General features: G+C 45.9%; 1 protein-coding gene across 7 annotated transcripts in view; it reads right to left on the reverse strand.

Annotated features, from left to right (window-relative positions):
• Window positions 1–14373, reverse strand: part of tenm2a (teneurin transmembrane protein 2a) — a 220720-nt gene that overhangs the window by 112062 nt on the left and 94285 nt on the right. Inside the window, exon 1 of one of the 7 annotated variants that reach the window (XM_030395931.1) lies at window positions 533–1407. The exons of the other annotated variants lie outside the window; for them this stretch is intronic. Within the exon in view, the coding sequence (XP_030251791.1) occupies window positions 533–584 (52 nt within the window). The 5' untranslated portion in view covers window positions 585–1407. Of the gene's footprint in view, window positions 1–532; window positions 1408–14373 lie in introns of those variants that run through there. 7 annotated transcript variants of the gene reach the window in all.

Below are 14373 nucleotides of genomic sequence, written 5' to 3' on the forward strand. Positions count from 1 at the left end.
GGCCGACACGCAAGGGCACACTTAGGTACGCACCAACTTCAAATCAATGGCCGATAAACCCACACGGACACACACACACACACACACACACAGAATCACAGACGCGCAGAATCGCCCATATACAGCGTGTAGTGGCATTCACGGATGCCAATCATAACTTCAAGCGCACATCAAAGCCAAGTTCTATTCAGATGTATGCCGTTTGATCACCGCCTCCACCTGGTACACACATTCTCACACACAAACACACACAACCACACACACACACACACACACACTCCACTGTATGTGCACGTAACCTACATTACAGCGAGGTGCTGCAATCTGAGATGCATAGGTTGAAAGACAATTCAAGATGTGTTTTTTCTGTTTGAGCATGTGTGTGTGTTTTCCCACAGCGGAGGAGACACAGGGATCGGCGCGAGTCAAGTTACAGTGACGCTCCATTGTTCCATACAATGTTGTCTGGAGAGGATAAAGCACAATGCCATCTGGCTGCTGTGGTGACAAAGAAGCATCCGAGGGGTCTTACCTGTCTCGTGAGAGAGGGTCTTGGTTCTTCCTGTGTTGCCTGAGTGATGCATCGCTCCGTACTTGTCTTTATTTCTGACTAACCCTCTACCTTTATCTCCTCTCCTCCACACTCCACTCCTCACCGCTCCCTGAAGAGTCCTCTTTTCTTGATTCTCAATCTTTTTTGCGCCCTGTTCTCTACCCCCTTTTTGACAAAAGTCCTTGCTGCCTGTTGTCTCTCCCTCCCTTCAGCCGGCGTGTCTTCTTCTTCACTCTTGTTCCCCTTTTTCTTCTCCCCTCTCCGTCTGTTTGCGGTGAGCTCTGCGAGGCACAATCCGCTAGCTGAGTGCTGGAGCACCGCGCAGGAGGAGAGAGAGAATGAGGAGAGAGAGAGAGAGAGAGCGAGCGAGAGGGAGATGGAGCGGGAGCGCCGAGACGCGCACACACACACACACACACACTCACGCAGTGTGTGGATCGACACACACTCGCGCACGTGTAGCTGTTGCACTGCGGAGACGAACCCTCACACACCAAAACACCGAAGGGAAAAAAAAGGATGAGCGCAGTGCCCTGCACTGCTTTCCCCTCTTTTTCCGGGAGACTGCAGGTCTTTTTTTGTCTCCCTCCCTGTTTTTTTTTTTAGTCCTCAGTCCTGCTTTTTGCTCAGTCCGTCACAGATCAAGGCCGGCTCGGGCGTGAGGGAATGGATGGATGAGAAGACACTGAGAGTGAAAAAGAGAGTGCCTTTCAGCCTGTGGCAGGCAGAGCAGAAGAGAAGGAGAGAGGTGGCTGCGGCTCCATCCTCCATCTGCCCACAGCTGAGACTGAGAGCAGACTCAACACATACACACACACCCGCTCTCTCTCTCCTCCTCCCCTCTCTCTCTCTCTCTCTCTCTCTCTCTCTCTCTCCCAGCAGCGCCGTACCACCGAGATGGAGGGGGAGGAAGGACGACGGCGGGAGCTAACGAATGAGCCAAAGGGAGAGGGGAAAAAGGGGTAGGGGTGAGACAGTGAAAGAGGGAGAGTGTAGTGGCAGATAGAGGGAGGAGGGGGAGGAGGAGGAGGAGGAGGAGGAGGTGGAGGAGGTGGAGGAGGAGGAGGTGGAAACAAGGGCGGGTGAAAGCGATGGAGCCCACGAGAGAGTGAAAGAGTGACAGAATCATGGGAATGTGACAAAGCATGCACATCAAAGGCGAAGGGGAAAGAGAAAAAGAGAGAGGGAGAGGAGAAAAGGAGAAAATGAGACACAGGAGAGAGGAGAGGAGAGGAGAGGAGAGGAGATGAGAGAAGAGGAGAGGAGAGGAGGGGGCAAGGTAGACGGAGAGCGAAGACGGGGGTAGAAGGAGAAAAGACAAGGCGGTGAAGCGGAGCGCGGGGGAGGGAGGAAGAGCAGAGGACACTGCGGCGATGAGGCCAGTAATATGTTAGATCTCACATGGGCGCACTCGCAAAACAGGGGAGGAACAATGTCAAACAATGCAGGAGAAGAGAAAACTCCTGCCCTGCAACCAAACATCAAACGAAGGAGAAATCCATTTCATTTTTCATTTTCAGGGATAAATGATAGATGATTTTGTCCTCTAACTAGAAAGGCGCGGATAAAACCGAAGCATCGCACATCAGAATAGCTAAATCAGGAGGCTGACACAGAGGAGGCTCGGTCCTCCCCTATATCGGTCTCCCTCAGCCACCAGCTCAGGTGGCAGGTTACCAGGTGAGTGAAGGTCCTCCCAGTGCCCAGCAGAGGGCAGACATCATGTCACCTATCAACCAACAGGCTGAGGGCATCTCCGGCTCAGACGTATTAACATAATCCCACATTACTGAATGCATTGATCAACATTCAGTAAGCATTTGACACATCGCTTAAGTCACTTATTAGACATTATGCATCGAGACAGGCCCGCATCATCGAAGCTGTTCATCATTTAGCGCGCACTTAGGCATAATTCTACATGACTAAGAAGAATGATATTTAAGGGAGTTAATGGAGAGATTGTCTGGAATATTAGTGTGTTTTTGTCTGGAAGGCGAAGGTTTCCACGAAGAACGCTGACACAGAAACAAAAGTAGACATTGATCTAGGAGCCAAAACACACACTGACAGGCACCGAGCTGTGGGTACATTCAGAGGAGAGACTATGGCTGACAAAAGGCAGGTGTGTGTGTGTGTGTGAGTGTGTGTGTCTGGAGCGGTGTGTACTGTATAGTGAGGAGGGGAGGAGGAGATGAGCGGTAAAGGCCAACCCATGAGCCACCGCTCCAGAGGGCCGCTGTCAGCCTCGTTCTCTACCTCTTCATGTGACATTCTCAGACGCCATCTATCATCCTCAACGAGTCACAGATGCACACAAGGCAACAACGTCGCTGCACCCCAGCGCGCGCGCGCGCACACACACACACAAATGCACACACGTTTCACGGTTGCCATGTGTGAGCACGTACGCACATGCTCGCACATATGTACGCATATATCAGAGATGCACACTCACAAAACCCTGGGCTCCCTCGGCGCACACACACTATCATACACAGGTGTTGAGGCTCTGAGAGAGGCGAGGAGAGCGGATGGGGGGGATGGGGGGGTGGTTTGCAGCTATGACTTCATCATATTAAAGTTGAGAGTGCGGCCCAGGTAGAATCAGCGGGAGAGCAGGAGGAGACGCTGGATTTCTAGATGAGGTGCACGTCAATTTGTCATGATAAAAAAACCCATCTGAGACAGAAACAAATTGCTTTCTTGACAACACCTTGTAATACTCCATCATGCACACGTACACACACATACACAGGAGGCCCCCCGTGCACGTATGCATACACACACACACACGCGCGCACACACACGCGCGCACACACACGCACGAACGTGAAACATAGAGTGATACATTTTCTCATGCAGGTTATTTATCAATGCCATTCAGCAGCATTATACCTGGCATATCTGTATAACCGTATATATTAAATGTATATGTGGGGCTATACAAGAAGCTCCCACTCAGCGTGATTCACTGGAGAGTCCATTCAGCTCGATGCACTGCAGTGTGGAGGTCATGAGGCAGGTAGGATGTAAAGAGAAGGAGAGCGACGTGTTAAGGGAGCGCGTATGAAAAGGTCGTGCAGATGGAGGTGAGCAGGTATCGTGTAACAGTATGAGAAGCAAAACCTCTGCTCTTTAGGCCTATTATGCAGATTTCTTCATTGCATTATTATACTCTTCGGTTAATGCTGCCTCTCTGAAACTCAAACTAGGCAGTTTCAATTGCAAGCTGTCAATATCCACACTTGTAGCACGCTATCGGGCTTTCTCTTTTTTTCACTCCTCACACACCCCTTTCTTCCCTCCAGTAACAGTTTTTTGTTCTTTTTCCCTCCGTACCTTCTCCTGTCCCCCTCCTGCTTCTCTTCCTCCAACCCGAACTGAGACACCAAAGGGAGAGCGGGCGAAGCGGAAGGGGGGGAGAGCGATTGCGAAGAGAGGGTGGGGAATAGATGGAGAGAAAAGGTGTGCTGTAAGGTGCCCCCACGGGTTGAACATGGTCATTTGTCATGAGGCTGAAAGCTTAAGAAAAGACTAGTTAACCTTTACAGCTGATCCCCGAGAGACGCAGGGGAAAAAAAAAAAACACAGCCCAGCAAAACACCTCCAGGAGAACGAATGCGCACACACATGCGCACGCTCACGCATGAACAGCCCCTTGCAGAGGGCTCCCGAGTCCAGAATCGATAGCGGTGAGACCAAGAGAGGCAAGAGGGGGTAACCATTTTTTCCACCACTACCCTCCCCTCCTTCTCCGACTCTTTTCCTCCAGCGAGAACCCCTTGTTGTCTCCATGGTCCTTTTCCTCCCTCTTTCAGTCGTCCCCCCCATCCTTGTCATGCCCACACCCTGTCAGGGTAATTAATCACCTTGTGCTAATGAGCTATTAACTAATGACAGATTGACATGCCTCTGCCTGCGTGCGCATGTCTGAGTGCATGTCGGTGTGTCTGCGCGAGCATGTGAGAGTGTCGCCGGAGCCACCCTCAGCACACTAATGTGATTAATAAGGTTAAGCTCTTATTAGGGAGGGAGAGCAAGAAGTAGACGACGCGCGCGCACACAGACAGAAGTCCACGGACACAAACACAAAACAACACAAATTGAATGACTAGTGTCGGGGCCTGCTGCGAGTATAAATAAAAACTAGGCCATGGGAAAAAAATAACATCAGATGCTTTATACCTTTGACCATATATTCTCATTACCAAGAGGCTGACTCTGCTGCACGCTAATCACATCTCAGGGAGTAATGCACATCGCCGCGACCTGAGCTGCAAACGGGGGCCTAAACGGAAAACCCTACAAGCCGCTTGTTGTTGCTCCTCTGTCGACATTTTTCGGCTGTTTGTCGACACTTTTTTACACTTATTCCAAGCCCACGGAGATCAACAGAGCGTTTGCACATTTCTTTTTTTCTTTTTGGTTGCGGTTTGTGACCAGAAAAATCGAAAAAAAAGAAACCCCAAAAAAACCCAAACTCCCCAACTCTCTGTCCTCCCCTTCACCTTCAAGACTGGTTTCAGCACCGCGGACAGCTCCACAAAGCAGCCACTTTATGAACAAAATCTGAAGCGTCCTCAGAACAATGTCCTTGTTTCGGCACACAGTGTGATACCCTCCGTCTTTGTTATAACACTCACACCCTAATAGACTGTGTATCAAACAATTACAGCGGAAAAAGAGAGGCACTACATCAAACTGTAACACAAATGGGAAAGTGTTGCTTGAGACAGGTAGTTACAGCAGAAGAGGCCCGTACCTGGAGTCTGTTTAATCAGATGTATTGGACTCTAAAGCCTCTGCTTTCCAATTCCGAGAGAAATGTAGTTACAGCGAGATCATCTGATACTCAGGAGAATCCTTGCACTATATAATAGGGGAGCCTCACCTAGCTGCTGCACATGTGTGTTGTGGTGTGTGTGTGCCAGCGTACGCGCCGTACAGTATGTGCCCCTGTGTGCCTCTGACCTAACAGCGAGTCCCTCCGGAGAAGTTTTGGCGCATACCTAGCCTCATTTGCATTCTCGCAGCGCTCTCATTTTTTTCCCGTGGCTTTAGAAGTGAACAGCTGCTTAATGGTCATAGCTCTTCAGAGACAGGACATTGGGCAGCACAGAGGGGGTAAGCCAGGGTTTCTGCACTGCCAAATACACAAAAACACACACACAAGCGCGCACACACACACGTGTGCGGGTGCCAAGGCGTAGGCATTCACGCTGAGGCACACACCAGGTAAAGCCTGGTTCAGCTATGGTTCTGAGAGCGAGAAGTGACCATTTAGCAGATGTTTTTCATTCCCAGCAGTGACTTTGGAGGCTTTTCACACTGTTGAATTTAACTACAATGGAGAATAAGGCAAGCCACACATGCATTATACTGTAGCTGATGTGACAACAAGGGAGAGAAATCCTTATCCTTCCTCGGTATGGCAAAAAAACAATACCGCTATTTGAATTTGTGCTAGTGTATGTTGTGTGTTAAGAGTTCATTTTCGTAGCGCTCCATATTCTAAGCAACTGATTGCAGCGCTAACATCTCCTCCACGCCACGGAATTTACTGAAAAAAAAAAGAAAAAAGACAAAGATAGATGGATGAATGGAAGGAGCAGCGGAGGGTGTTTGTAAAAGCTGATTTAAAAAGCAAAAAAGAGGATTGGGGCTGGAGGTTGAGTGCTTTCTCTAATTCTTGTGGAGCTCACAAATTCAAATAAGCAATTTGAACCCTGCACCACAGACACACGCCACACTGACAAAACCACATCAAATAGCCTTCATCTCCACGCTCATCTGACTGTTTGACATGAGCGAGCAGCACACAGATGGGTCGTGTTTCATGAGATGCCAAAAGAAGGGATTTGGTGAAATAAAAAGAGGAGTGAGAGAAGTTTTTCGCTTCGCAGCGGAAAGTGTGGAGAGCCGTCCTGGTTCCTCAGTTTCTCCTCAGCGGGGAGCCTCACGTTTTGACCTTCACACCTCTGGTGTGATTCAGATGTCGTTTTTTGACAAAGCACATTGTCAAGAGCAGGTCAGCGTGGTGTACGCAAAGAGTGACCTGATTTCTTGATTGGCAGATTTATTGGCTCACAAATCAAAGCTGTTTGGTTACCAGAGCTATAAAAAAACACAAGAATAAAATTTTGAAATCAATTTGATCTAATACTAAAAAAATATGAAAACAAATAATTGGATATGTCTGTTTTGACTTAACTGGGATAAAAACAGTAATGTGTTGAACATCTCTGAAGAAAAATTGTCAAATTATCAAACAGCAAATATGTACAAACATGTAATTGATGTTGTGTAATTCTCTTCAGTGCCCTCTCTTCAAGGTCAATACACTGTTTTATTAGTTTGATTGACTTCAATTTCTCATTTTCTAATTTTATGAGACTTGCTATTAAAAGTTTGTACTGGAGACATGTTTGTGAAGTTTTGAAGTTTTTCGTGGTGTTCTTCACTGGGATTCTAGGATTAATGTTGGATTGGTTGGACTTTTTGAATTTTTGTTTTCTGAATTCTATAACAATTACTAATGTCTTTTGAAAAGATAACATAGAGGAACATCTCTTTGACTGTGAAAGTCTCTTTGGCAAATGATGAAAGAATATTTGTTCATGCATAGCCCATATAAAATGCAAAACACCAAAGACATATTATGCTCATTTTAAAGTTCATAATTTTATTTTGATTTACTACTAGAATATGTTTCTCATACTGTCCTGTGCTGCAGCTCTGTATTTCTCCTCTGAAACACACTGTTTTAACTCCTGTCTCTTTCAGGCCTCCCTCCTGAACACCCGGTCTGCTCCAATTGGTCAGCTCACACATGCCTGAGCCAGCACCTCTAACAATAACAGAGCAGCTGTGCTAAATAATAACAATAACGTAATTCTAGCGTGCCAAACTAGCTACCAGGCATTAATTATGTAAATGTATGACTCCCTCACGTGGCGTGATGTCACAAAGTCGCAGAAATAAAGGCGGGACTACTTCCGAAGCGTTTCAGGAGCAGTGTTTTCAGTGGGAGACAGGAGCTTCTGTGAGTGTGGACTAACTTTCAAGATCTTTAACATGTACAAATACCTAAAAGACTGAAGAAAAGGAATAAATAAAAAAATATAAATATAAATAAATAGGTCACCTCCATCAAATGTCCAGTCCAAGTCTGTGGCAAAAGGAAGAGTTCGCACTCCAAAACATTCCTACATATTTAGGTTTGATAAACTCAGGGGAGAAGTACAACACCTTTTTAAACAACAAAAAAAAAATTGCAGTTAGGTGCAGCACGGTACGATCAAAACAATTAGGAAGTAAAGACAATCACAGCAAAACACCAAAGTTAATGTCAAACAGCTGCCTCATGGCACACAACAATCTTGTTTCTGGTAAGCCCAGTAAATGGCGTGTGGTGTTGCATGAGTGAGAACAAAATTGATGTCAAATTATGGCAAATATGGTAAACATAATAGCATCTGTATCCCTGCCGATTTAATTCATCTATAAGGTTACAAAACAACAACAATCTGTATCAACATCTGTGTGTGATCAGCCTGCTGCAAACGATGATGCCTAACCTGGCAGCGTCGGTATATCAGTAGGCCACTTAATCAACCACGTGTGTGTAGTTGTAATTCATGAGTGCTGGATTGGAGACACTGCACAAACTTTTTTTAAACCCAAACTTCTCAGATAAAAGTCTATCTTTCCTCTTCTCCTCTCCCGTATCTTGAGTTAAATGTTGCTACCCGCGGCTGCTTTTCTTCCTCTGAGTCGATTCTGTCAGGCAGCATTTCCTATCAGGGAGTAGAAATCCTGCTGCTTTCAATGTGATTGGCAAACAGGTGGAGCTGCCACTACTTAGGCTCAAAAACAAAGTGCCTTAAACTCCTGACCACAGTCGAGCTGCACTGCGTGACACAGCATTCATCTTGCAGCTCCAATTATTGTTTGGAAGCCTGTTGCCTTTAACTTGTAGTTTAGTGCTAAACGGTCCAGTTTTCTTTCCGGTGAGGTGGAAAACTTTCCTCAAGGGCTCACTTTTTGTGGATGGCAGTAAAAGATGGGTGTAGTCAGAGCAGGACTGGTAGCACCATGCACGGGTGCAAATGCCCCGAGCGAAAAGAGAAAGCACACACACAAAAATACACAAACTTCAGGCGCTCAGATATCTGGAAGATGATGAGGAGCCCAGAGGGTTTGGAAGGAGCCAGACAGGATAGGGACAGGACAGCTCTAACATAGAGACAAATGACCTCCCGACATTCCAGCCATGGCGGGCCCGAGGAGAACAGGCTAAACAAAAAAGCCTGGATACGGGGAAGGAGAGGAGGCAAAAAGACGCAGAAGGAGAGGAGAAGAGCCCGATCAAACACGATGATTGATGGGCTTGTAATTTCTGCTTTTTCTGCCTGATAGAGATGATGAATCCCTCTGTGGGGATATTTAATCAGACTCAGACAAAGAGCACGCGCACACAAGCAGCACCGCAACAAACCTGTCGCGGGTATGTTAACGGCACAGTGCAAACAAATATGAAGCACGCGTGTATCCCTGTGTGACGCGAGAGCACACACGTAAATTCTCATAATTCGGAGCTCAAGGAAAAGTTTGGGTGTCCGTCCAAAAATAAACCTTCATCGTCGTTCGTTTCTATTTTTGAGGGGGGAAAAGAAAGAAAAAGATGCACAGTGGTAATTTCTTACCATTGTATGAGAACGCACGCATGTATTTTCCAGGAAGCAAGCGATTGATTTCCAGCCGGAGAGAGTGTGTGTTTGTGTGTGCGCGCGCATGTGTGTGTTTGTGTGTCCTTTGCTGGCTCTTTACTGGGCATGAATGCTGCCTCTTTACCAGACCGAATGGATTACAATGCCTATGCCATGCAGATCAATACGCACAAGCTATGGCCAAATTAATTGCTTGTGACAACGCAAGGGGAAGAGCACGGAACTTCTGAGAGGAGGAATCGGCCTTGGATGGAGGAGCACACTGTAAATGTGGAGTGTGTGTGCGTGTGTGTGTGTGTGTGTGAGAGAGCTCTTTGTCTGAGTGAATTGTGCATGCCTGAAATAGTCATTGTTAGTCAATAAGCAATTTCTATGTGAGCGGCTCGCAGTACGTACACTCTATTAATTCATTTGCAGTGGACGTCCTTGGAATTTTTGAAAAAAAAAAAAAACGAAATCCAGAAGAGAAGAATGTCCAAAAGAAAAGCGAGGGAGACAAAAGAGAGGCAGAGGGAGAAAAAAGAGGGGAAAAACAAGTGAGTTTGGGGGGGGGGGGGTCCTGTCTTTATGATGGATAGATCGAGAGAGTAGGGGCTCCCAGAAGGAGAAGTGTAAAAATAGGATAGCACCTCTCCCTCGACACCTCTCCTCTCTGCCCATTTATCCAATCACGAGCCTCCTATGGCTCTTCCTCCCTCCTCCTGCTCTCCTTTCACCTATGACTTCACCCCCCCTGCTCTCCCTTGCCTTCCCCATCTCCTCCTCTGTGTCTTCTCCACAACATCTCCCAGCATTCTTTCTCCCTCCTCAGTGTCCATTTACTCATCCGCTCACACCTACACCCGACACAGACATGAGACAAAAAACCTCTCCATCCCACTGGGTTTCCTCTTCATCACACTTGGCTGTAGAGGCTTTAAAAACTTCTTTTACTGCGCCGATCCCAGATGACACACTTATACAGTAAACTTTGACTTTTTGGATGAAATACCTATATTTACACCCGGGGACCGCTCACAGAGCCTCATGTCCTTTTTTAACTCCACCGCCTCGCCCCTGCTTTGCATTCATGCTGCCGCACAGATTCAACACATTCAAGATAGTGGTCTATGAGGGATACTAATGGAAGCCGTTCAGAGCACCACTTATTGTCCTGTGTGTCTCAAATGCTCAACAAGCCAAACAGCCCTGAGACCACTAAAGGAATGGAAACAAGTCCTCCTCCACCACCACCACTTCACACAAGTTTTTCAGAGTCTCACTTCCATTCTTACTCTGTCCTCTCCGATATCTATCACTTTCTCACTCATTAACCACACCCCAACCCCTTCCCCCTTTGCTGCCCCTCCATTCCTCTTCCCCTCTCCGGAGAGGAAAAACAAACAGCTGTCAGGGTCAGGCTTGCAGATGAATTCCAAATGACTTTGAAGGGCAGAGGGGCCGACCAACTTTCTCCAGAGAAGTGGCCAGATACAAACACAACGCGCACGTGCTGGCATCAAATAAACATGCCGCGCTCCTTGAACCCGCACACATATGGACACACGCGAAACGTAGAATGAAGCTGCTCTGTGAATCAATACGGCATCTTAAGTCAGCCTACTATCAAGTGCAGGGCAGTGTGTGTGTGGATGTTGGCCCACACATGCACACGAGGAGTTTGTGCTGACATAGATGTGGTGACATGGATGCCGTGAATGCATTGCGTGCCAGTTTCGCTCACCCGCCCCCCGGCACCAATTTATTTCACGAGAATCTCCTCTAAACTTTCTTAAGATGCTAGAAGTCAATTTCACCTTCGCCGGCGTGCCACCTGCGGCTCAATTTGCAGCTCTCGCTGGGTCAAGATGAGTCGATGAATCACTTTTCATCTTATCAATCATTTCTATGTGATATCTCTCCATCTTGTCTGTTGTCCGAGTCCACTCTCTATCTCTGTCTGTTACTATTCATCCATCACCAATAAGAGACCTTTACATTATTCAGTGGAGCTAAGCAGAGGTTTAATCGAGACATTTACATCGCTCTTAATTATTTTCTGCCGTTTTTCTCTCTAATGGAGTCGATACCAAAGTCTGGAGTGATTAACTAGCAAAACGTTAAATTTATTAACTAGTCGATCTTGATTGAAACAGCCGTACGGCGGAGCTTTATGTCCGGATGGGTGACAAATAGCGATAAAACAACAGGCAGTGTCTTCGGTCGCTCTCACTGCTCTCAATGATACATTGTTGCCATTTACTGTTGCCATTTACAAATTATTTTGCATAATTGTATAGATTGCTTATTCAAATTGCTTCCTTGACAGTTCCCATGATCATAAAATGAATTCAGTGTATAGCCTTGGAATTTATTCTCAAGTCAGACAACCCTGCTGCTGCTGCTGCTTTGTTTTGCTCACACGTCACAAATAAAAGGCGCCAATTAGAGTCCTATCAGAACCAAAACCCAAGCCTTTCAGGCGTTTTTCACTCAGGTGGTTTGATTTGAGTCTGACTGAGAGCATGCCCATAAGAACCAAAATAAGCCAGCAAATATACCAGAGTTTGTTTGGGCTGTCAGTAAGCATTTGGCCTCCACAAACCAAGTGAAGAGCTCCAGTGTCTCTTGGCATTGATACTCCTGATCTCTTGAACTCGACCACCCATACAAAAGATATTCCTTCTTTGGTTGCCAGCTATGGGCTGTGAGGGCCACAGCATAATGATTCACATCACTTCAGTATTCACTGAACCCTTCCATCCCACCGTGGTTGGTTATGTTGCCAACGTATTTTTTCATGATTATCCTTTGATTTCACCAATCTGTTCGTATAACAGGAGCTCCAAGTACTTTCATTTTTCTGTAATATATGTATAAGTGATTCCAGAGCTGCACTGATTAATCAGTTCATTGATTTGTTGTCAACTCTCAAATGTATAAACAACTGTTTTGATTATCGATGAATCTTAGATTTTCTTTCCTCCTCTTTGACAGCAAACTGCAAATCTATGAGTTGTGGACAAAGCATGACATTTGAGGACATTATCTTGGCCTTCCATATTTTCTGTCATTTTATAGACCAAACGACTAATCGATCGAATCAGAATAATCAACTATGGAAATAATTGTGTGCTTACAACACGTCTGTCTGTTTGTGTCTGTAGATAACAACAAGACTTGCTTGACATGACAAAAAAAATATTCTGAATCATTTTCAATCCGCACATGAAACGTGTACTTGCGTCTCACAGAGCAGGATTCGACAATGGCTGACGAAATGTAATTCACTTTTTAGTGCTCAGGTTCATGTCGGTGTGTTCGTGGCCACTCATGTATGTGTGTTAGTCCTTCCAAGTCTTTGAGTTTTTGGCAGCGAGATCAGAGGAAATGTGTGTTGTTGTGTTTGTGGGTGCGTGCGTGACGGCATGTGTGTATGTGTGTGACACGACGAGAGAGAGAGAGAGAGAGAAAGAGAGAGAGAGAGAGAGAGAGGAGGCATGAAAGTGAGATTCTGCTCTGAGACGTTTGATGTCGAAGAACAGCGTCTGCTGTCTGTCTGCCAACTGCCAACCCTCTATCACCATCCCAACACATGGCCTCCGCAAAGTGTGTGCATTTTGTGTTTGTGTGTGCACGTCCGTGTGTGTGTAAGTGGCCTGATTAGGCAGGGACTTGGCTGTGTGACATTGCTACAGAGCTAGTTAGACTCACAACATGCACCTCACTGTGTGTCACAGTGTAAACGTGTGGGCCTGAGAACGCAAAATAGGATTTTGTTTTTAATCACATGACAGAGACAGGGCGAGAGACAAGGGAGAGAGGTGGCTGCGGATGTGTGTGAATGTGTGTGTGTGCGTGTGTGTGTGGGCGTATTGGAAAGGGTGAGTAATCTCTCACTTTTCATACCTCTCATCCCACACCAGCAATCTTTGGATGGGTCCTTAACATACAGAGTCAAGCACACTTAGGGCTAATTGTTAACTGATGTATGTGTGCTCCTGAGCACATGTATGTGAGTTTTTCTGTGCATATGTGTTCATAGGTTGTGTGCAACACTGTCCATGCCAAAGCACTCAAAAGCCGGTTCCAGGCCTGGCCTGATGTTACACGTTACCACTGTTTTCATCTGTTACTGAAACTTTGTCCAAGTAAGATTAACAAGCACAGAATATATAAGAAGAAAAAAACAATAAAAGAAAAAGAGACTAAAAAAGCAAATCAAAGATGCAGCCTTCTATATTTGGCCTCAGAAGGCCAAGGGATGCCTTCATGATGAGTTTTAGTCATGTGGAAAAAAAACTGAAAAGAAACAGCAGATGTGTGAAGAACTGAAAGACGGGGGAACAAAAGCAATGAAAGAGAGAACGGAGAAGAAAGGCAAAAATGAAATCTGTTCAAAAAGTCAAACACTTGTCTTTGACTCACACTCGCAGACATGCATGCCTACGCAAACTTAGGCACGAACAAACAAGACAAACAAACAAACAAAAAAAACAAAAAAACAGGGATTGAGGTACGCGCATGTGCGCACACAAAAAAACATACCAAGATATTGGCAGAGCAAAAGGCTGAAAGATCAGGTGAATCTACCGAGCAAAGACACACATCTTTCTTTTGCACATTTCGTGACATTTTTGCTCTAATACAGCCAGATATAGCTATTCTCAAAGCCATAGAGAACACACACACACACACACACACACACACACACACACCCCATGGGAATAAATAGCTGGAGTTATTTTGGAGGAAAAAGCTTCACAGAATATGGTTAAATAAAAAAATAAAAAAATAAGCAAACAGTAGCCAGGCAGTGGAAATGTCGTGTGGCAGCAGACAAATAAGAGCTGCTACTCGAGTGATCTCAGCACTTCAGGTCGGCTACATTGATGAGGAGCATAACAACGCTGTTCACGACCACAGGGCTCGAGAGATGGAAGAAGTTTAAGAAGAAACAGAGGGTGCCTGGAATCAAGAGTAAGCAAAATCAATATGTAGACTTGTGACAAGATACAAAAGGTCTTGAGACTGAAAATCAGATGACACTGAATAGATAAAGAGGGAGAATTTCACTGTATGTGTGTTGCAAATGTTTTGGTCCTCACT

Source organism: Sparus aurata, chromosome 18, assembly GCF_900880675.1.
Source record: "Sparus aurata chromosome 18, fSpaAur1.1, whole genome shotgun sequence".
NCBI classification, from domain to species: domain Eukaryota; kingdom Metazoa; phylum Chordata; class Actinopteri; order Spariformes; family Sparidae; genus Sparus; species Sparus aurata.